Raw genomic sequence first — 25333 nt, forward strand, 5'->3', positions numbered from 1 at the left:
TATTCCTTTTTTTAAAAGATTTTGTTCTAAGGTTAATCTGTAACCATACAGGAGAGTTTTCAAATGAGAGATCTGTAGTCCACCAAGATGTTGCATGTAACAGAAATGTCTGATTATAGTAACTAAATGCAGGGAAGCCATTAAGGTCTTTTTAAAGACCAGTTTTACAATCACTGTAGTGATCCGATAAATATTATACCTCAATACTATCTTGGATTTATCTACATCTTATGACCCCTGAGGCAGGCACTCCATGGCGAAACATGATGCAATGTCAGGCTTTATACATGTTTACAAGTACCAGAAATAAGTAGTTTTGTCATTGACGACCACCTTGTGTCCTTGGTTCAACTCAAGTCTTCTCCACCTTCCCACTGTCAAAATTATGCTCTATGTGGGATTCTTTTCGGCCTTCTTTTTTTCTCCACCTTCCCACTGTCGTTTGCTGACTGTTCTCTACGTGAGATTCTTTTTGGTCTTCTTTTTGCTTCCTGGGAAGCCTAGGCTGCCTGCATTCTTTGGGCATTTCAGTTTATGTTAAGTAATACGTGGAATCTGTTATTCTATATGAAACATGCTAATATTTTATCCAATCTTTTAAAAAAGGTTTTAGAAAATTGAAGAGGAATCGTGCTTAACAAATAATTTACTTGGGTCACTCTAATCATGTAAGGTATAGTGGAAAACATTACTACAGGTAGTTCTTATTTGTTCTTGAATTCTATTTACATTAATCTCCATAGTATTATGTAAAGAATATAAGACCTACATTTTTAATGCTTTCATTATGCCAGCACATGAGAATAGAGGTAAATATATATTTTAGTACAATATATATTAAGGGGCCATAAATCTGTTTTTGTACAATTTATAGTATATTCTGAGAGGGCCCCAAATCATCTATTATTTTAAATACTTCTGGTATTGATTGTTCAAGTGATGAAATATAAAACAGAACATCTTCTGTGTAGGCAGACAGTTTAACGGGTATGTCAGCTATATTTATGACTTTAACTCTGTCTGCCTCACATATATGAATCAGCAATGGCCAAAGACTAGAATAAACAATGGGGACAAGGGGCATCCTTTTCTGGTGCCCTAGTTAGTAGAAATTGGTTAGTTATTGTATAGTTTATACTTAAATATTCTGTTGGGTTAGAATACAATATTTTGACCATCTCTATGATGAATCTCTCAATTGAAACCATTATAAAAGAGAGAAGTTTTTCTGTTGTTATACTTTCTCTTTGTACATCTGTATGCTGCACAAGCCAGCATGTTTAAAAATATAAGTGAGATTAAATAAAAATTGCTACCAACAATAAAGAATGACAGCTTGGATGCAGCAGCTCATAGGTTTGCTTACTTTTGTTTTGAATGGGAAGGGAAACAAAGACTGACCTATTGGTGTCTACATTTTTACTTCATCTTGTCTCTTGTTTTGATCCAGCCTCCTTAGCAGTCACCTCTACGAGTCCTGAAGGCCATCTGTTCTGTGTCCCCAGTTGCTATGGGAAAATAAAAAGCAAGCGCGGGGCCACAACAGCCTTCAGGCATGAGCAGTGGGCTCTTCTGGCTCCTCTGCCCCTGCTAACGTCAACTTCCAGTTCCAGGGACAGAGAACAGGCACTGGCAACACATGCTTGAAGGCTTCTGCATCCCTGTGCTTACTTTTTTTTTGTGCTGCTACTGTGTGCAGTAGTGGTTTAGGTGGGAGGGAGGTCGGGATTTGCCACGGCACACAGTTTGGGAAAAACTGCTTTAATACATAACAAAATATTTTAGTATTATCCATAGCTAATTTGCATTTAATAAATCCTGTTTGAGATGGATGGATTAATTTTGCTATAATTTTAGATAGTCTTGTGCTAATATTTGTGCATAAATCTTACAATCATAATTTAACATGAAATAGGCCTATAAATTCTTGCTAGTTAGGTATCTCTTCCTGCTTTTCCAGAACTATTATAGTAGCACCTGTTAAAGAATGCTTAGGGCCCTGTTTACTAAGGTACACTAGCGTTTTTAGCACGTGCTAACACTAGGGACACCCATAGGAATATATGGGTGTCTCTAGCATTAGTGCGCGCTAAAAGCGCTAGTTCACCTACAGCATGGCTTAGTAAACAGGGCCCTAAGTTTGTTTCTTTTGTACAAAGAGACTTCATAACATGCTATTCTTACCAAGGGCTATGGAGTGGACTGGACTGCCTACAGCTAGCACGCAGTACTAAGCCACATGCTAGCTATTACTGACGGCCATGCCTCTACTCCCTGTTATGCCTACTCAGTATGTTAGGCAGCTAGCTTGGATTTTTGGTGTGCTAGCTTTTTTAAAGTGCATTAGAGGTCATTTAAAAGTGTGCTAGTATTCCCTGCCTAACACATTCCAAAGAGCAACTAAGTTAAGTACCCTACCATTGTCTTCCAAGTACCTTTCCCTGACCATGATCAACCTCTCCCTCTGAGCCAACTGGCCAGCAATCAAAGACAGTCAGCTAAATATGTGGCACCTCCCTATTAACTACCTTGAAAGTACTCTGTAATGCCCCCTCCCTCTGCCTCCCCTCTTTCTTGAGACAAAACTAGAAACGAACCGGAGCATCCCTGGGCTAGGAGGGTGTGAAACATCAGTTGCTGTGAGATAGATCAAAGGAGGACCCTGATTCAGAGCTACTCTCCCCCCCCCCCCCCCCCATCTCCCCTGCTCATTGACTTATCACTGAAACCAGACCCAATACTGGTCTCTGCAGATGAAAGGCTAGCTAAACTTACACACAAGATCAGACCACCAGATTCCACACCTAAGAATAAAGTCCTATCACGCATCCAATCATAAGAATACGGTCTTAGTAGTAGCCACAGTGAATAGAAACCAAAATGAATACCCCCAAATTACTCCTTATAATCTACTAATCTACTCCTTAACACTGATCCATCTAACACTGACCACCCCACTTGCAGGAAGTAATATCATACCCATACTACACAATCACCAAAGATTTATCAGACACACCACATATCATCAAACCAACAACAACATGAACAAAAGAAGAACACTAACATTCAGATAATCACAACAGAAGGGAAAGAAGGGTCCAAACAAACCTACTGTAACAAAGAAATGTCAACTATTAAAAGTCCACACATCACCAAACACAGAAGACCCATTCCAAACAATCCAAGTGGGCTACATCAACGCCAGATCCGCTGTAAATAAAATAGCAATAGGAACAGATCGGATCATGTCAGAAAACGTTGATCTACTCTTCATCAACAAAACCTGGATCCATGACCAAAAGGACCCTATAATCCTAGACCTTTGCTCCCCAGGATACAAAATCACACAATGGACCAGGAAAGAAAAAAGAGACGGAGGCATAGCACTAATCTATTGATCCTATTTAAGCACCGAAACCACTGCCGAGTCCATAACACCTTATCTAGAAATTGCCTCAATTAGAATCCAGAACAAAACCCTACAACAGGGTTAGGCAACTCCGGTCCTCGAGAGCCGCAGGCAGGTCAGGTTTTTAGGAGATAGATTTGCAAGCACTGCCTCCATGGTATGCAAATCTATCTCCTTCATATTCATTGTGGATATCCTGAAAACCTGACCTGCCTGCGGCTCTCAAGGATCGGAGTTGCCTAACCCTGCCCTACACGATCACCTGAACTGTGTCCTGTTTTACAGACCCCCAGGCAACTGGAACGAAGGCCAGACTAACTAAATGAACTTCATCTCAAGCATATCTGTAGCCAACTCCAATATACTAATATTAGGAGACATCAACCTTCACTTAGAAGACCCAAACTCAATCAGCGCACGAGAATGTAAGGAATTCCTCCGCTTATGGGATCTCAAATGGCCACAAATGCAAGCAACCCATGAAAAAGGGCACACACTCGATCTCATCTCACACAAACTTTCAACAGATCAAAACTTAACAATAACTGATATCAAATGGACAGAAACACCATGAACCGACCATTACAAACTAAACCTGTCCCTACACTGGCAGAAGAAAGGTTCACAACGAACATAAGAACACACATCCTACAGCACAAGAGATCAAGTAGACACGAAATCATTGTGGCAACTGATATACAATAACAAATGGTCAACACAAACAGACTCCATCTACTACCTCATAGAATGGGACAAAAGATGCAAAAGCATACTAGACGAAATAGCACCCTTACGAACTAGAACCTCACGCAAACACAAATCGATACCTTGGTTCAACGATGAATTGAAAAAACTAAAAACACACACCAGAAAATTCGAATGAGCATGGAGGAAAACAAAAGATGAGCATACACTTAACACATGGAAACAGATACAAAGAAAATACAAATACACAATAAGGCACCCCAAAGGTCATTCTATAAAACTAAAATAGGGGCAGATTACAAAGACCCAAAGAAACTATACCAACTCATACATGTGGTGGAGTGCCACATGTATGAGTATCTCCCAGTTGCTGAGATGTCATACATACGTGCCCGATGCAAAGAGCTGCTAGACCTCAGAGAGCATGTTCGTACTCTTGAGGCTAGAGTAGCCATTCCTGAGAAGATATTTGAGTATGGAGTGAAGGCGTGGGTCGAGACTTGGATGTGCTGTTGAAAATTTGTTTTTTGTTTTCCCCTGATGCAGCCATTTTATTGGCGAAACAGGGCTTCCCTGTCGGGAATTGGGAATGAGTGCAGGAACGAACTGTGAGACACACTGCACGGAATCAAGAAAATCACGTTGATTTCACTATCCAAGCTATGTAACGGCTGATGGCCGAAAATATTTTTTTGCCTTCATCAAGAGTGTTTTGAAAGGGTGTTATGATATACAATGCATGAAAGAAGTGTATGTGAAGTTTTTTTGAGACTAATGATTAAGGAGGTCCCCTGTCTATCTAAGGCGTGTCCTTTAAACAGAGGTGTGTCTGGTTTCACTGAGGTCTTTTTTCTCCACCAACTTTCATGTTTACAAATTTATTGTCACCCTTAAAACACTGGCAGATTGTAGAATTTTTGAAAACAGTATTGATTTTAATTACCCCCATATAGACTGGGTTAATGTAATATCAGGGTACGCTAGGGAGGTAAACTTCCTTGATGAAATAAAGGACAGCTTTATGGAGCAGCTGGTACAGGAACCGACAATAGAAGGAAAAATTCTAGACTTAGTCATTTGTGGAACGCATGATCTGGTACGGGAGGTAACAGTCCGGGGGCCGCTTGACAACAGTGATCATAACATGATCGCCTTTGAAATTTGCTTTCAAAAAGGTAAACATAGGAAGTCAAATATGTTAGCTTTTAACTTTAAAAAAGGAAGCTATGACAAAATGAGAAGAACAGTAAAAAAAAAACTTAAAGGAGCGACTGAGAGGGTAAGAAACCTACAACAGGCGTGGATGCTGTTCAAAAGCACCGTCCTGGAGGCCCAGGCCAAACATATTCCACGTATCAGAAAAGGAGGACGGAAAACCAAACGACAGCCGACGTGGTTAAAAAGTGAGGTAAAGGAGGCTATTGGAGCTAAAAAGGAATCCTTCAGAAAATGGAAGAAGGAACCAAATGAAGAAAATAAGAAGCGGCATAAGGAATGACAAGTCAGATGCAAAGCGCTGATAAGAAAGGCAAAGAGGGATTTTGAAAGAAAGATAGCGTTAGAGGCGAAAACTGATAGTAAAAATTTTTTTTAGATACATTAAAAGCAGGAAACCGGCAAAAGAATCGGTTGGCCCGCTGGATGACCGGGGTTGTAAAAGGGGCGACCAAGGAAGACAAAGAAATAGCAGAAAAACTAAATGAGTTCTTTGCTTTGGTCTTCACCGAGGAAGATTTGGGTGGGATACTGGTGCCGGACAGGGAAGCTGAAGAGTCAGAACTTAATGAAATATCTGTAAACCTGGAAGACGTAATGGAGCAGTTCTGCAAACTGAAGAGTAGCAAATCTCCTGGACCAGATGGTATTCACCCCAGAGTACTGATAGAACTAAAAAAATGAGCTGGCAGAGCTACTGTTATTGATTTATAATTTATCCTTCAAATCGAGCGTGGTACCGGAAGATTGGAGGGTGGCCAATGTAGCGCTGATATTTAAAAAAGGTTCCAGAGGAGACCCTGGAAATTATAGACCAGTGAGTCTGACGTTGGTGCCGGGCAAAATGGTAGAGACTATTACCAAGAACAAAATTACAGAGCACGTTCAAAAGCATGGACTAATGGGATAAAGTCAACATGGATTTAGTGAAGGGAAGTCTTGCCTCACCAATCTGCTGCATTTTTTGAAGGAGTAAACAAACATGTGGACAAAGGTGAGCCGTTTGATATTGTGTATGTAGATTTTCAGAAGGTGCTTGATAAAGTCCCTCATGAAAGACTACAGAGGAAATTAGAGGGACATGGGATCGGAGGTAGTGTCTTACTGTGGATTACAAACTGGTTGAAAGATAGGAAACAGAGAGTAGGATTAAAAGGTCAGTATTCACAATGGAGAAGGGTAGTTAGTGGGGTCCCTCAGGGATCTGTGCTGGGACCTCTGCTTTTTAACATATTCATAAATCACCTAGAGATGGGGGTAACTAGTGAGGTAGTCAGATTTGCCGATGACACAAAGTTATTCAAAGTCATCAAATTGCAGCAAGATTGTGAAAAACTACAAGAGGACCTTACAAGACTGGGAGACTGGGCGTCTAAATGGCAGGTGAAGTTTAATGTGAACAAGTGCAAAGTAATGCATGTGGGAAAGAGGAACCCAAACTATAACTATGTCATGCAAGGTTCAGCGTTGGGAGTCACTTACCGAGAAAGGGATCTAGGTGTCGTCGTTGATGATACGTTGAAAACCTCTGCTCAATGTGCTGCTGCGGCTAGGAAAGCAAATAGAATGTTGGATATCATTAGGAAAGGGATGGAAAACAAAAATAAGGATATTATTCTGCCGTTGTATCGCTCTGTGGTGCGACCACACCTCAATTATTGTGTTCAGTTCTGGTTGCCGCACCTCAAATAAGATATAGTGGAATTGGAAAAGGTGCAGAGAAGGGCAACAAAGATGATACAGGGGATGGGACGACTTCCCAATGAGGAAAGGTTGAAGAGGCTGGGGCTCTTCAGCTTGGAGGAGATGATAGAGGTCTATAAGATAATGAGTGGAATGGAACGGGTCGATGTGGAGCGTCTGTTTACGCTTTCCAAAAACACTAGGACAAGGGGGCATGCGATGAAGCTGCAGTGTGGTAAATTTAAAACGAATCGGAGGACATTTTTCTTCACTCAACGCGTAGTTAAACTCTGGAATTCACTGCCGGAAAAAGTGGTTAAGGCGGTTAACTTAGCGGACTTCGAAAAAAGGTTGGACGGCTTCCTGGAGGAAAAAGGCCATAAAATGTTACTGAATGGATGTGGGAATAATACACTATTTCCAGGATGGGCGGGACAAATTGCTTGTTCTTTTGGCCGCTGTCGGTGACAGGGTGCTGAGCTCAATGGATCCTTGGTCTGTCTCAGCATGGCAATGCTTATGTACTTAAGCTCCTAGACACCAACCAGGTCACTACAATGAACACAGACATCCCATCTGCAGATGAACTTGCAAAGTATTTCAACGAAAAAATTGTAAACCTACGCAACACGCTACCTCAGGACACCACTGACATCAAAAACTTCCTTAATGAGCTGGTCCAACCACTGGAGAATACCCGGCTGATCAGACCTGGTTAAGCTTCGCCCCACTTACCGTCAAAACAGTCACCCTGGTGATTAGCAGGTTCTCCAACACACACTATAAAGTAGATATCTGTCCCAGCTACCTAATGAAAGCTGCCCCTAACCGCTTCATAGGAGACCTCACATCCCACCTAAATTACATGCTTCAGCAAGGTCTCTTCCCTAAGGAAAATGGCAATATTCTACTCACCCCGATACCAAAAGATACCAAGAAAAAAAAACAAATGGAATCACCAACTACCGTCCAGTAGCATCGATCCCACTGGCAGTCAAACTGATGGAAAGCATGGTAACCAAACAACTTACAAATTACATAAACAAATACTCAATACTACACGAATCACAGTCAGGGTTTCGCCCCCTCCACAGTACTGAAACAGTACTTATCACTCTCCTAGCCAAATTCAAACAGAAAATAGCAATTGGCAAAAACATCCTTCTCCAATTCGATATGTCCAGTGCATTCGACATGGTAAACCATAACATATTAATAAGATTATGAGATAAATTTGGGATTGGTGGAAACATACTCAGCTGGATCAAGGGCTTCCTAACCACAAGTACATACCAAGTAAAATCAAACTCAAGCATATCACCACCGTGGAAAGCAGACTGTGGAGTACCGCAAGGATCACCGCTATCACCGATACTCTTCAACCTAATGATGACCCCACTAGCCAAGTCCTTATCCAACCAAGGCCTCAACCCTTCCATATATGCAGACGATGCCATAATACACATTCCGTACAATACCAATCTGACAGAAATCACCAATGAAATCAAGCTCAGCTTGAACATCATGGACTCATGGGCAAATGCATTTCAACTAAAACTCAATAAAGAAAAAAATTGTCTCATCCTCTTATCCCAACACAGTGCGGACAACCCCACAAGCATCAACACCCTAGACTACACCCTTCCTATATCAGACAGCCTGAAAATCCTCGGAGTTACAATAGACCACAACTTAACACTAGAGAGCTAAGCGGCATCCACAACAAAGAAAATGTTCCACTCAATGTGGAAACTCAAATGCTTGAAACAATTCTTCTTGAGTGATACATTCCGGAACCTGATACAATCAATGGTGCTAAGCCACGTAGACTACTGCAATGGAATTTATGCAGGATGCAAAGAACAAACATTAAAGAAACTCCAGACCGCTGAAAACACGGCAGCTAGGCTTATATTCAGAAAAACACGATTTGACAGCGCAAAATCCCTCCACGAAAAATTACACTGGCTCCCAATCAAAGAACACATTGTCTTCAAAATCTGCACCCTGGTCCACAAAATTTTTTTACGGTGAAGCCCTGGGATACATGACAGACTTGATCGACTTGCCAACTAGAAACACATCAGAATCAACACAATCATACCTAAATCTACACTACCCAAGCTGCAAAGGACTTAAATACAAATCAACCTACGCATCCAGCTTTTCCTGCATAAGCACACAACTGTGGAACGCACTACCAAAAACCTTGAAAATGACTTACGACCACCTAAACTTCCGGAAATCATTAAAAACTAACCTGTTCAAAAAGGCATAACCTACCGATCCAATGTAAATGCTTGATCCCTGCAATACAACACAACTAAAGTACGTAATGGACAAAGCTCAACTCTTCCGATGTACGTTTCCCCAGTGTGGCCATGCCACATGAACTTTATCTTACCACAACATCACTTTGTATTTGTTCTCACCGGAGTCTGCAAATGCCTCTCTGGTGCTATGTAAGTCACGTTGAGCCTACAAATAGGTGGGAAGATGTGGGATACAAATGTAACAAATAAATAAATAATTAGATGTTCACAAATGTGTACACTAATGTGTAATGTGCAGCAAAACACGTTTTAGCAGCTTAGTGCTGCTTAGTAAAAGTCCCTCAATGTTAGAAAATTCCTCAGTTAACCTGTGTCTGTTGGGAGTGTTCCAAGGTTTCAAAGCTGAAATTGCATCAGATATTTCTTGATTAATGATTAGTTTCTTAAAAATGCTAACCTCATAGTCAGATAATTTGGGTTTCTTAAGATTTTCTAAAAGCATAATTATTTGTCAGTCGGTGATTTTTATGATGAATTTATCCTAGAATAATAATCAAAAAAAATCTGAAGTATATTTGGTATTGGTCAATAAAGTCCCCTTTTTTCTGAACTGCAGTAATATGTGTAGCCCTCTTTTTAGCCTTTAAATAATTGGCTAGAGCATGACCTGCTGTACTCAAACCAGCATAATTAGTAATTTTTTCAGCTAAAATGGGTATGAACAGGTGCACTATGATGGAGTCAACAGTCTGCAAAACTGCCTGTGCGTGACCGAGGAGCAAAGCCAACGAGTTTTGGCTTTATATATGACTGGAAAACCCTGGGGTGGGTGGGATGATTAGTCCCAGTGAGTCAGCGAAGTGCTGTATTAAAAAGTTCTCTAGGTATGACCAGAACTGATACGGTCTGATTAAGAATTTCCAGTTGATTTAACTTTCAAATTCCATTAGAATATAACTAGGACTGGCAGAACCTTTCCTCAAAGTTAGAATGCTACAGGACCAGAAGCAGTTAGAAAAGCCTATTCTCTATCAGAGCTAGGCAGGAAAGGAAAGAGGGTAGATCTATGGGTATAGCTGACCAACAACGACCCCTCTGACTTTCCTGCCAATACGGCACTGCCAACAGTGAGAGAAGCTTGATGAACAAGTTTAAGGAAGAGAAGGTAAAATGGTATCTTATGTGATATATGAGAATAGCAGCCTATGGATATGTTAACAGAGATCCTTTTTATCTAGAGCAGTAAGCCCTTGATGGTGAGCAGAAGACAGGATTCCTGTCATAATGAGGGGTTTACTTTTCAGAGACAGTTGTAATTGGGATGGAGTTAATTTGTGATAAGTAGTGTATTTGGGAAAGCTATTTAGGAAGTGTCAGTCTTGGGGTGGGTGGGTGGATACACGCGAGTATTTACACCATCTAAAAGCTGGTATAAATCCTGGCAAGTAGATCCCACAAATTCCATAATACTGTACACATCTCTGTCTCTGACCTGCACATGCCCCTCCCATGGCCATGCCCCCTTTTCAATTGCATGCTAAAGGATTTACGCACACATCTTTATATGATAGCACTTAACAAGATGCATGTGTAAATCTAATTTTTTTCCAATTAATGCCAATAATTGATAGGGCCCAATTATTAGTGCTAATGGCCCATTAACCAATTAAATTGCACACACAAATTGGGTGTATGCCCAAATTTGCGCACCCAATTTTGATCGCCATATATAGAATCTAACCCTGTATAGGTTCTATAGAGGTGCTATTAATAGACAATCTGCCCAATATTTTAAACCATTTAACTGACCAGGAATTGCTCCTGGCCAGTGTAACAGCACTTAGCCCAATGGGAGATAGCCAGCTATCTCCCACTGAATATTGCCTGACAGTGCCTAGCAGATAACCAGTTATACTGCATGATATCACCAGCTATCAGCCAATATTCAGCACATCACCAGCTAAGTCTGATGACAAAAATAGCAGATATATCTTTAGTCGGTTTAAACTTAACTGGCCAGTTCTGAATATTGACTTGGCTGGATAAATTGAAACTGGCCAAAATACACCCGGATATCCCCAAGGTCCTTCTCTCAGTCTATGCTTATCTGCCTCCTACCTCCTAGCAAATATAGCTCTTTTGGATTTATACACCCCATGTTCATTATCCTGCACTTTTTCGCATTAAGTTTTAACTTCCAAATATGATACCATTCTTCACTCCAGGTGATATATTCATGTGAACCACAAAAAGGCACACTTTTCCTTCTAACCCTTTGTCAAAGTATCTCACAAATATGTTGAATAAATTCAGCCCCAGTACAAATCCCTGAGGCACTCCACTACTCATACTTCTTTCCTCAAAGTGAATTTCATTCCCCATCACTTTCTGTTGTTTGTCAGTCAACCAGATTCTAATCCAGTTTTTGGGTCCGAACTTTAGCCTGTTCAGTTTATTCACGAGCCTCCCACAAGGAACTGTATTAAAAACTTTGCTGAAATCCAAATAGACCAAATATGTTTTTTTTTAATTTATACTTTTCAAGAGTTTACAATCTTAAAAACAAAACAGAAAGAGAACATAACCATTCGTAACTCAAGTTCTATATCCCTATTTCCAATGCATATCAACTTCTAAATACATTGTTAAATCACTACTGCCATAACCCTCCCATATGCTATTATTATACTACCCAATATTTCCTAACCAATTCAACTGATACCTTCCCCCTTCCATGAGAATATAGATACCATTACAAGATCATTCTTAAAACCATGGCCTTTACTTGAGCTTCCTGGTTAGTGTGGTTTTATACTACCTCTCAAATGGACCCCAAATTACTCAGTGTCATGAAACACCTAGCCACCCGCCTTGGGTAACCCCATAGCCACTTAGAAGGTATATCCCTAGTACTGCTCAGGTACACCTCTCTCTCTCTCTCTCTCTCTCTCTCTCTCTCTCTCCTTCTGGGCTGAAACTGAAGCAACAGCCTGCAGCTGCTATGTAATTTCAAACTCCAGGCCAATCAGAACCCAGTCAACAAGTTTTAAAAGTATACTGCTCACAGTACTGTAGATTCACTTCTTCACTGAATGAACTAAAAGAGGTTATCAGGGAAGTGGGAACAGAAGAAGGTTGAGACTCATCAATGGTATGCAATGAGTGTAATGTCAGTACACAAGGTTCATATCTGTGCTTAAGACTCATTGCATACCATTGTTGAGTCTTTTTATGAGTCTTAAGCACTGATATGAACCTTGTGTACTGACATTACACTCATTGCATACCATTGATGAGTCTGAAGCACTGATATGAGTCTTACGTACTGACATCATATTCGTATATCACTTTTTTTAGCATATTTATTTTACTGCATATTATTTTTGTATATATTGAATTGTTGATCATTGATTTTATGTTATTTTTTATATATACCATAGTAATATACTTTTAATTTTATTGCTCCTGAGGTTTGTTCAGCCTTCCTCTGTTCCCACTTCCCTGTATACCTCCATTTGTCCCATGGGACTTTATTGTTCGGTTACCTTTTGGTTTTTGAAGCTAAAAGAAGGTATGCACTTTTCTATAACAGTTGCAACATAAAACATGCACCACCTGCTGGCCAAACTGTAGAAAATGCACTCAAGAGTTAATAAAGGCAATTTTTCAGGTTAAAAACACACTGTTCTCTCATACCCAGTATCTATACTTCTTTTGCTACCAATAGGCAGTTATCCTGTGAAAAACACTTACTTCATCCTCTGAATACAGGTTATTTTGCTTCCAGTATTTTACTATAAGTGTTTGAACTGCAACCATTCTATATACAATGCAAGTATGTAAATTTGGGCAATTTTCCCACAAACCAGCATTCAAGAACAAATAGTTCCTCGGTGTCATCTCAAATCTCACTACCCAAACCTTAGTTATATTTGCAACTTGTTCCCAATACCATTTAATTTTGAGATAGTCCCACCACATATGTAGGAAGTGACCATTTTGCCCATAACCCTTCCAGCTTTGCTTCACCTCCACTTGCCAAGTTTGTCTGGCGTGAGATGCATTCTTTATACACCCATTCTCCTGTTATTGAATGGAAGCATTTACTTATTTCTCTAAAAATCTTTTCCCACTCTTTGACCTCCTGTTCTTTCCCCAAATTTATTTCCTAAGTCGCTATGTTCCTTGCCGCTTTCCTGGTTTCTCCAATTCCATCTTAGAGGTTAGACAACAAACCTTTCCTCACTGTAGGCTTCCTGTAAACTTCCTACAAAGATGTGTGTTTAATTATATAGCTCTGTGCTTTCAGCCCCATCTTTAGAAAATATTGTAGCTGGAAGTAGTGATAAAAATCCACTGCCATGAGACCATAGAGCCTTTGAAGTTCCCCAAAGTCCAAAACCTTCCTTGTCCCCTTAATCAGTTGTCCTAGCTTCCCAATTCCCTTTGTCATCCATCCCTGAAATTGAGGATGCATCACCCCTGGTATGAACCAACTATTATCCATGGGCTCGGAAAGAAGTAAAGCCCTCCCACACAGATGAGATTCCACTCTAAAAGAGGTATAGATTTGGAAAGGAAAGAATAGGAATAAGTATTGTGTTTGCATTGAACAAGGTAATCAAACATATAAATGGCGAGTGACTGACTCACTCGCAAATGCGCAGTAGAGACTTCCCTCTCTGTCCTGCCCCCGCGTCAATACGTGATGACGAGGGCGGGACAGAGAGGGAAACTGCGCCGCCGAGGTTGATACCGCTCCCCCCCCCCCACCCGCCCACCCGAGGTCGCCGCTACCGTTACCCCCCCCCCCCCCCACACACACACACACACACACACCCACACCCGGCCCGGGCCCTCTCTCCGCTACTAAACGTACACATCCATTCGCTGGAACGCAGCACGCACATCAGCTGAGCTGCTGTCGGCCTTCCTTCCCTGCCTGTGTCCCGCCCTCGCTGACGTTATGTCACAGGAGGGCGGGACACAGGCAGAGAAGGAAGGGCCGACGGCAGCTCAGCTGATGTGCGTGCTGCGTTCCGGCGAATGGATGTGTAAGTTTAGTAGCGGAGAGAGAGAGGGCCCGGGCCGGGTGGAGGGATGGCGGCGGCGACTCCGGGGGGGGGGGGGGGGGAGAAGAAGGAAGGAAAACCCCAATACCAGCCCGTTTTTACGGGCTCAACGGCTAGTATAGGAATAAAATGGACCTTGTTGTAGATAACTCAAGCTTAGCTTTAGTAAAAGACCCCCTTAAGTTTCTTGTGCAACTGTGGCAGCTATAGCCAATTTTCCATTTGTATGGTTCCTATATTATTACCTTGTTCAATGCAAACACAATACTTATTCCTATTCTTTCCTTTCCAAATCTATACCTCTTTTAATTGGGCAGCCAGATGATTCTTTTTCTCGGGGCAGTTTCTCCAAATGGATTAGTTTTGCACATACAATAACAGAAATGAACATTACTCCTAAGTCAAGGTATGTGGAGTATGATCTCGGTCTGTCAAATTTACTGCTAACTCTCACTGTAAAACTTGCATTTTGCCAAAGAGAGCTTACCTCTGGAGTTCGTATGATGTCACACATATAGGCAACCTATCCAGGTGTGTTTGGAAATTATTTGTGATCAATCCTGTGTCACCCAAATAATGGGAAATATTTCTCTTATCTTTCTGCCAAATTTTCTTAATCTTAGTACCATGTAAAGCACTGCTCTGCTGGGATGTCTGTGTGGCCAGGTTAGTAAGAATGGTGCCCCCCCCCCCCCCCCCCCCCCCCCACACACACACAAACACACCATTTGTCCCAGTGGCTTGTTTTTGTGCATTTTTCCCTTGGACTTTTTTTTTTCCAAAAATGGTCTCAAAAGAAAAATGCACTGAGCACAAAATGTCTAAAAACATCTAGGAAATGGCCATTTTCAAAACAAAAATATAGACGATTTTCAGGTTCAAAAATGGCCATGTTTGCCACTTGATTTTTGGATGTTTTCAGCAAAACTTCCAAAGTTGAATTTAGATGACATATCGAAAATGCCCCTTCAAATGTATTGAATAGTAGCATAATCTGGGGCCCAATCAAAAACTTTTATGAAGAAAATACCCTTTCCTCTCCATACTCTGAGCCATTGAGTTTATAGGAGAGCAGCATGCCGCTTAGTTTTTATGGGTTGTTATACTGCCTTCCAGCATCCTTCTTTAGATATTACTGTTTCTTGCTCAGCAGCCAGAGAAGTGCTTAAGCACACATTATTCTGCTGCCAGGTCTAAGTCTTGAGTTAATAACCACATGGTTTCACGTCTCTAGCTCCTGAGTGTAAATGTAATTTAATTAAATAAAAATGGGAGGCAGCAAAGAAACACTATTAAAAGCTTACAATATTGCCGATGCTATCTCCATCCCTGCAGTATGTGGATTATTGGCTCCCTTCTTTTCTGAGGTTCCCCCATACTGCCATTACTGCTTGGAAATCATTTATGCCACCAGCGTCCATAGTTATCAGTAAACAAATATTGCAAGTACTGCTGTTTCAAAATGCCTTCCTTGTCCAGTTTAATATTCTTTTCCTGGCCCACAAGGCCTTTTATGCTAGTACCCGTTCTTATGTATTATCCCGTGTTACTCCCTAGAATCGTACATTCTGCATAAGATTTTCAGCTCTGTATTCCTTTACCATGACAAGCCAGTGTTGAATCAACCAGGAAATCTACTTTCTTTTGCTCTGTACTATTATGGAATACCAAGCCTGTCTTCTTGTGCACTGTGCCCTCCCATTCTAAATTTTAAGACTTGGCTATTCAACAGAGCCTATGGGCAGCCACCAGGCCCTGTGGGTAGCTAGGGTAGATTTGTGCCTAGTGCTCCTCACCTTGCTCTACCTGGCCTGCTTGGACCAACTCTCCTGCCCTAGTCAGCTGTCTCTGCCCTAGCTTTTATCTCTCCATTTGTCTTCTGTCTAATAATAGAATGACGATCCTTTCTTTTTCTAAATGATTTTACTTAAATCGCCTTATTTTGTTTGCCTGAAAGGTGGTATGTTAAGTTGTAATAAACATAAATTAATATTTTGGACAATTATAGGTTCATTAATGGCATTCTAGAGATCTACAATATGTTTCTTTTAATTTGTTAACAAAGAATTTTACTTGCAGGTTTCCTATTCATTTAATTCAAATATTTCAGTGTCTTTTCATAACAAATGCTATCATGTTTCTGCTGGATTTTTTCAAATTTGTTTTTGTAATTTTGAGCTGAATTTCCTATTGTGAGGTTTATAAGATATTCCATCATTATGATCTGTTTCCAAAGCCTATTTGGTTGTCTGTGGTAATTGCTTGTTAATTTTTTGATGAATGAGTTTAAAGGGTAATAAGTGTTCTCAGGACAATTTGTCTTCTAAAGATAGATTATCTCAAATAAATTCTATTCCCAACCAGTTTTTTATTTGTTAAGTGTTAAACAAAGTCTCTGGATAGGCAGTGTTTATAAACCTTGTAATGAGACAGCCCTTTGAGACCTTACCTCCTCTTGCTTGTAATTTTGATAAATGTTTAATTCATAAGAAGTTGAAGGGCAAATGTGGGTCTTTATGCAATATCATTTAGTTGAGCCTTTCTTTGAATATAATGCAGCAAAACTGAGATGCTTTGAAGAGAGCAATAGATTTAAACAGTAGCTGTTCAAATATATTTCAGCAGTGCCAGTAGCTACTGTAGGGGTCTCTGTGCTTCACCAAAGTCAAATGAATCATCCATCATACATATGAATGATGCTAATACCACTGGACACTAACAGACATTTTCCAGAGTATTTCAAGAATTTAATAAAAAGATTTCTCTGTGTTTGTATGACAGTTCCCATGGACCCATGTCATTCAGATTGTCTCAGTTTGATTTTTTCCCTGAGGTAAATGGACACACTGTCAATTTCAGTGGTCCCCTGTTTCAATTTTCTTGTGGTAGTATACTGCTTTTTCTGAAGTTTTCTTCAGAATCATTATGCCTCAGTGTCTTAGGGTTTCTTTGGAACCTATGGTCTTTGTCATCTTGCCCCTTTACCACTTCATTCCTACAGGTTTTACCAATGTTTTTCAGGTTTTCATGTTTTTGGATGAGCTTGGTCATTAACTAATTTAAGCTTCTGCCTCAGTCAGGCCCCTGAAGCCTCTTTTGGATCACAATTCCCTCTATGAAAATACTATTTTTTAAAAATTTTGCTTCATTGGGTTTTCGCATCGTGTCCAAGAAAACCAGTGGATTCAAGTTTTGCCTAGCCTGCAAGCATGAAATATTTGTTACAGATCATTATAACATCTGACTTCTGAGAATCATTATAATGTTCCCCATATTGTATAAGGTTGTCATCAGAGGTTATCAATTCCCACAAAGTAAGAATGCTATCTTGTCTTTAAGGCAATAAAAAGAATCCTCTGAACACTATTAAAGGCAGATACAATGGAAAAGGATCATGGAGCTAAACCGTCCACTAGAGACAAGAATCTGATCCCTCCCTCTCTCCCTGACATTGACCCCTTTCATGGCACAGCTCTGAAAACAAGGGATACTATTCTGTGCTTCTGAAATGACTGTGCCTGGAAGGTAGTATCACCTCATAGACAGGAAACTTGCACTATTATTCTTAAGTGGTTCAGCTTTAGTTATGGCACCCCTTGAGAGACACTGAAGAAAGTCAGTCTGCCTGCTGAGTCCCATCGTCTGTTTGACTCTACAGTCTTCAAGGAGGAACTCAGAGGCCAAATGCAGGATTTTATCAATAGAGCTGAAGTAGAATAGATTTCATGGACTTCAGTGGAATATAATATATAACCAAATTTGAAGGCCATGTACAGGACTGAAGAGGTGCAAAGTACAGGAACTAGAACAGTGTTGTAACAAAGCTAGCTTCAAAAACCTAGTTTAAAGGGCATGAGGAGAGCAGTGAGGCTGGGCTGTACAGTTTGGATGTAAAAGGGCAAACTCTTTTTACCACTTCCCTGCAGGATATGCTTCAGGAACTAGAATGAGACGAAGTGCAGGATCTTGCTATGAAGCATAGGAAGTGCACTTTGCAAGAGGACACGGCAGCCTTCTGGTGTTGTTAACAATTTCTTGATTCCAGAGCACAGGGAGGGAAAGATGGGATCCACCTTAACCAGGGTCGAACCAGGATGCTGGCATCAAAATTTATAAAGGAGATACAGCACCTTTTAAACTAGAAACTGTGGGAAGGCCATTGCTCAAAAGCACATAGTTCAGAACAATCTATCTTTAAAAGGCATCATCAAAATAGGGAAAATAAGTATTCCAATAGCGAGATTGCAATAAAGACCATAGAACTGCTGAGCAAGTTGTAAATAAGAGTAACAAAACATTGCTTGTAATACCTGTATGCCAGTGCCAGAAGCCTAAGAAATAAACTGGGAGAGTTAGATTATATTGCACTAAATGAAAAGAGAGATATAATAGGTGTCTCTAAAACCTGGTGGAATGAAGACAGCCAATGGGACACTGTCATACCAGGGTACAAATTATTTATTTATTTATTTATACATTTTTGTATCCCACTGCCATCCAAAAACAAGTTTCGGTTCAAAGTGGCTTACAATGTACATTTGGTGAGTTACAATCATTTTTTTTACTATTGGAACATGGGTAAGACAACTGTAGTTTTATGAGTTAACTGTAGAATTTTTTTTAAAGAGGTAGGCTTTCAGTTCTTTTCTGAACTGAAGATAGATAGTGATGTTTCTTGTGGTTTTTAGTACTGAGTTCCTCCATTTGGAAACCAGGTAGTTAAATCCTGCTGTGTAGATGGTTATGTTTCTGCAGTAAGGTAGATGAAGAACTAGATATTCCCAGGGCTAGCATTTCTTGGGAATAGTTTTATCAGATCTAGCATATATTCAGGTGCCATCCCAAATAGTATCTTGTAAAACGAGTGTGCTTTGATTGGCAGCCAGTGTAATGTTTTGAGCAGTGGGGTCACTTTTTCGTATTTCAATTTCTCAAGTATAAGTCTTGCTGCTATGTTTTGGACAGTTTGTACTGATTTTAGTGTGCTTTCTTTGCATCGTACATATGCTGCATTGCAGCAGTCTAGTTGTGATAGCATTGTTGATTGAACCATTATCCGGAAGGATTCTTTGGAAAAGTAGTCTCTTATCCTTCTTAGTTTTCATAGTGTTCTGAAGCATTTTGACATTATTGCTGATATTTGACTGTCCAGTGATAAGGGTTTGTCAAGGATGAGTCCCAATATTTTTAGTTTTGTTTCAATTTGAAATGTTTGTTGATTGATTGTGAAATTTTAGTGGGATGTGGGGTTGTGCAGGCCAGATAAAACCAGGAATTTGGTTTTGTTTCTATTAGGTTTGAGTTTGAAGGTGGTTGCCCATTCTTTCATAAGGTCCAGTCCTTTTTTCATTCTGTCCAGTATTTCAGTAATGTTGTTTTTCAAAGGTATGCAGATGGTAACATCATCTGCGTATATGAATGAGTTGAGACCCATTAGTTTGAGTTTTTTGCCAAGTGGTGCCATCATTACTTTGAACAGTATTGGAGATAGTGGGGAGCCTTGTGGTACCCCGCATTCCATGATCCAGGTAGCTGATGTCTGGTTAGACATCTTTTCGATATAGGATATGGACTTTAGGAAGCCATTGAATCAATTTGCCTGTGAATCTCCAATTCTATGTTGTCAATAACATGGTTTGAATTAGTGGAGGGGTAGCATTATACATCAAAGAGGACCTTCAATTGAATAGACTAAAAGTTCTGCAAGACACAAAAATACACGGAATCCCTATAAATAGAAATTCCATGTGTAAAGGGGAAAAGAATAGTGATAAGAGTGTACTACTGTCCACCTGGCCAGGATGAACAGACAGATGCAGAAATGTTATCAGAAATTAAGGAAGCTAAGAAACTGGCTAACACAGTAATAATGGGTGATTTCAATTACCCTGATATTGACTGGGTAAATATAACATCAAGACATGCTAGAGAGGTAAAGTTCCTAGATGAAATCAAGGATTGCTATATGGAGCAGCAGGTTCAGGAACAAAAAAAAAAAAACGGGAATCAATTCTAGACCTAGTCCTTAATGGATCACATGTTCTGGTTCAGGAGGCAATGCTGATGGGGCCACTTGATAACAGTAATTATAACAGGATCAAATTTGATATAATGTCTGGAGTAAATACACACAGGAAATCCAATATGTTAGCATTTAACTTTCAAAAAGGAGACTATGATAAAATGAGGAGAAGCGTTAAAAAAAAAAAAGAGGAGCAGCTCCAAAGGTCAAACATTTACATCAAACAAAAACACCATCCTGGCAGCCCAGACCAGATATTCCACATTTTAAAAAAGGTAGAAGGAAGGCTAAATGATAGCCAACATTATTTAAAAGTGAGGTGAAGAATGCTATTAGAGTAAAAGGAACATCCTTTAGAAAACTGAAGAAAGATCTGATTGAAAATAACAGGAAACAGAATAAGGTAAAGGGGATGGGATTTGATATTCCGCTTTTCTGTGATTATAATCAAAGTGGTTTACATATTTTTATACATGTAATTCCAGTTTGTTGCATTCGATGATTTTATCGCATGCTTTTTTTGTGGACAATATTGATTGTTGGACTCATTACCAGTTTATCTATGACAGAACCCCTGAGGAATGCCTGTATGCCGAAACCCAGCCCATGTAGGGTTTATCTTGTCAGCGCACCTTGTATTTCATACTGGAAGAATAGATTGGGTACATCATGTTTGTTCACCTTGCATATTGTGTCTGGAGAATAAACTGTGCCATTGGCCATCTTCGAACTTGTTTATGTTGTCTTCCACCTTTTTTGTTTAACCTCTGACTGTCTGTGGAAGTTTTGATTTCCTCCTCCTTTTTGAGATCCTGAATGATTTTCAGAGGACTGTGTTTGTGAGGGGCTACCTAAACTAAAGGTGGACAAAGCAATGGGGCCAGATGCCATGTATCCAAGGTTACTGAAGGAACATAAGGATGTTCTGGTTGCTCCGCTGGTTGACCTTTCCTATACTTCTGTAGAGTCAGGACTGGTCCCAGAGGACTGAAGAAGGGCAGATGTGGTCCCTTTCTACTACTAATCATTTCTATAGCACTACTAGATGTATGCAGTGCTGTACACATTATATGCAGGTACTTTCTTTATCACTAGAGGGCTCACCATCTAACGCCTGTGTTTACAAAGGTGTTCTATAGGCACGTTAGCGTTTTTAACCTGTGTTAAATGCTAACGCGCGTCAAACACTAGCACACCTGTAGGAATGTATTGGCTTGTTAGCGTTTTCTTAACTTTAAAGGCACATTAAAAACGCTAACGCGCCTTTGTAAACATACCCCTAAGTTTTTTGTACCTGGGGCAATGGAGGGTTAAATGACTTGCCCAAGGTCACAAGGGCTGCAGTGGGAATTGAACTCAGGTTGCCAGGATCAAAGCCCACTTTAGTTGCCAGGATCAAAGCCCGCTTTACTAACCATTAGGCCACTCCTCCCATAATCAAACCCAGGCTTCTTTCCAGAAAAACAGAAGTACGGAGGAGGTTGGGAACTAGAGGCTGATCTCTATGATAAGTAAATTAATGGAACTGCTTCTAAAACAGAGTATAGTGAGATTTCTGGAATCTAATGGATTGCTGAACTGGAGGCACCCCATCCACTCAGGTTTTCAGGTTACCCACAATGAATATTCATGAGAGAGATTTGCATGTACTACCTCCACTGCATGCAAATCTCTGTCATGAATATTCATTGTGGGTATCCTGAAAAGCTGACTGACTGTGGTGCCTCCAGGATCAGGTTTGGGAACCACTGCTCTAAAAGCAAGTCTTGTCAAACAAATCCAATTAATTTTTTTGAATGGGTAACCATGGTAAAAATGAGCCCCACTAGCAGCACCGAGGTAATTTTATAAAAGACATATCTGAAAAAAAGAATTATAAAATTAACCCTACATAGAATAACTTTCGAAGGGATATCTGCAGGCAAAACAGACACCCAAGTTTATATGTCTTTATAAAATAGGCTTGAAATAGGTGTTTTTCAACCTAAGCAATCTGTTATAATTGCAGCTGCAGTACTTTGAGTTAGAAAATAATTAAAGTGTTCAAAGTAACAACATTTTACTTTGAGCTTTCAAATTACATTTTTGTTTTTAAACATTTACTGAATACATTTTAAAATGCACAATTTTGCTGTATGTACTGTACTTCATGACAGTAGCTACCTTTTCATGATTTTCAAAAAAATATATGCTAACTCATCTTTTACATACATTTAGGTACAGAGGACGATGTGTTAAAATCCAAGAAAACATTCAAAAATCAATCTGTAGTCAATCAAAATACAGAAACGGAGCTTATGCTGGAAGGAGATGATGATGCTGTCAGTCTGCTGCAAGAGAAGGAGATTGACAATCTTGCAGGTAATTCTTTCCTACATTAACCCAAGGTTGGCAAATAATTTTATTTTTTATTACATTTGTACCCCACGCTTTCCCACTCATGGCAGGCTCAATGCGGCTTACATGGGGCAATGGAGGGTTAAATGACTTGCCCAGAGTCACAAGGAGCTGCCTGTGCCTGAAGTGGGAATTGAACTCAGTTCCTCAGGACCAAAGTCCACCACCCTAACCACTAGGCCACTCCTCCTCCTAAGTAATTGTTATTGTTTAACCAGAGATTTGTGGACTACCAGTATATCAATATGTCAAAGCCTATGTAGCCGTTCATTTACGAACTGTTAGCGCGCTTTGGGGCCCTTTTACAGAGTGGCAGTAAAGCCCATTATAGGCTTACTGCTTGCTCTTTCTGGACTACCGCCTGCCTAATGCAGCTGCCGGTGGTAGTCCCGCCCCAAGTGCAATTCCATTTCCGGGGGAAAAAGAAAACCACTGGAAATGGCTAGCGTGGCGGTAACCCGGTGGTAATCAGGCATCGCCGCGTAATGCCGAATTACTGCTGAGTTAGTGCCAAAGCCCTTATCTCTACCTCAGTGGGTGGTGTTAAGGGCTTCTCGCTGCATGTCCACACAGTGAGATTTATCTCACCGCGTGGCCATTTGTTTTCCGGGTTTTACTGGCGGCGGGAAAAAGGGCCCTGGCCTGTGGAAAAAATAGCCCCCACCGCCAACGCAAGGCTCTTTTTCCCACAGCTTAGTAAAAGGACCCCTGTGCTACACGGCCAATGTATTTCCATGGGCATTTAAACAAATGGAGCTCTAGACATCTAGACAGTACATGCAAGCAGTGTTGGTACATGCTAATCATTAGTAATTGACCCCACAGAATTATTGCTTATCATTTCTATAGCACCACTCGATATATGCAGCACTGTACACTAAACACTTATAAGACAGTCCTCGACAGAGCATACAATCTAATCAAGACAGGCAAACAGGACAAATTAGGGATTAAGAAATTACTTATAGTGGGAATGATTAAAACTGGAGTAAGGAGTTAAAAACAGCCTTTAAAAGGTAGGCTTTTAGCCTAGATTTGAACACGGATAGAGACGAACTTCATGTACTGACTCAGGAAGTCTATTCCAGGCATAAGGTGCAGCAAATAAAAGGAACAGAGTCTGGAGTAGACAGTGGAGAAGAAGGGTACAGATAAGAGAGAGTTCTCCAAGGACAAGCAGACCTATTTATTCTCACAAGTGGGTGACGTTGAACTGCGTCGCCCAGTCTGAGATTTATGACTAGCATAAGTAGGACTTTGTGGAGCACGAGACACGCTCTACCACATGTGTGCAAGTGCCTTCCGCCTGCTTCGAGAGCGTGGTCTCCTCAGTTCTTTTTCTACGGCGGTGAGGAGAGGGTGTGTTTTTTTACTGTCTCCTCACTTCGTTTGGCCCAAAGAGTTTTTTTAGGTGTCTTTCGGAAATTTTTTTGGCCCTTTTTGCATTCCCATTTGTGGACCCCCCCCCCCCCCCCCCCCCTTTTTTTCCTCTTTATTTTATTTCATTTCTTAGTTTATTTTGCCTGGTTTTAATTTTGCTTTCTTTTCCATCATCATCTGGCTGTTTTTAGGCCTTGACTTTGTATGAGTTTTTCACTTCCTGTTTTTTGGTGCCTTGCCCCTTTTTCAGGCACCATTGCTTCATTTAATTTAGCCAAGGAAGTTTTTCCTTCCAGGTCCACGAAGGTTTCCAGTGTCATTAAGTGCTGTACCTGGTGCAGTCGGACAATCTCTGGAAAAGACAACCATTCTTGGTGTCGTCAGTGTCTTCAGTCCAACCATAGCCTGGCTAACTGTGTAGTCTGCCTTAGTATGAAGAAGAGGACCCAGGTTTCCAGAGATGCTCATCGAGAGAGGATTTTTGGAGCCAAATCTGGTTCCTCGGAATCGACATTGACATCAAGGACAGAGGCGTTGGCAATGATGTCCAGCATCAGGAGTGTCGGTATGCATGGCTGATGCTAGACCCTCCGACACTGGGAACAGTTAAGCATCGAGTTGTTCTCCACCTGCCTCAAGGCCTCCTGCTGTTGCAGGGACCCCAGGAACATCCATTGTCTGAGCGGACCCCGAGGTGATTTGACGTCATCCTCATCGGCACCAAGGAGCCTCAATGACAAGCTTCAGGTGAAGGCCGAGAAGCATCGATCACCCTCAACGCTTGGTGCTGGGAGCTCCGGAGTGTTAAAGAATTCGACACCCGAGAAGCATTGGCGCCAGGAGGACCGCTCCCCCTACATACAGAAGGTGCCGATGCGTCAGTCTCCCAGAAACCAAGACTCAGCTCCTGCATTGACCCTGTCAGCTCTACAACCTGCGAATGAACCAGCACTCCAGCCTTTCCCAGTCTCAGCCCTTGATGAGCGCATCTGGATCTTGATCCCTGAGCTGCTGGATGGCCTTTTACATTGGTATGCATTGGCATCGGGGGTGCTTGCACCTACCCTGCCTCCCGCTGTGGCCCTGCTTGGCCCTTAGCTGCAGTGTGGCGTCCGATGCTGCATGCAGCTCTGGTGTCAACTGCCTCCCAAGCTGGAACTCCCTCGACTTTGGTGGA

General features: G+C 40.9%; 1 protein-coding gene across 1 annotated transcript in view; it reads left to right on the forward strand.

The window, feature by feature from the left end:
• The window catches only part of NBEA (neurobeachin), a 1994973-nt gene that overhangs the window by 1417865 nt on the left and 551775 nt on the right, over positions 1 to 25333 (forward strand). The window contains 1 exon segment of the mRNA XM_030200381.1: positions 22597 to 22740. Coding sequence (XP_030056241.1) covers positions 22597 to 22740 — 144 coding nt within the window.

Source organism: Microcaecilia unicolor, chromosome 4 (genome assembly GCF_901765095.1).
Source record: "Microcaecilia unicolor chromosome 4, aMicUni1.1, whole genome shotgun sequence".
Taxonomy (NCBI): Eukaryota; Metazoa; Chordata; class Amphibia; order Gymnophiona; family Siphonopidae; genus Microcaecilia; species Microcaecilia unicolor.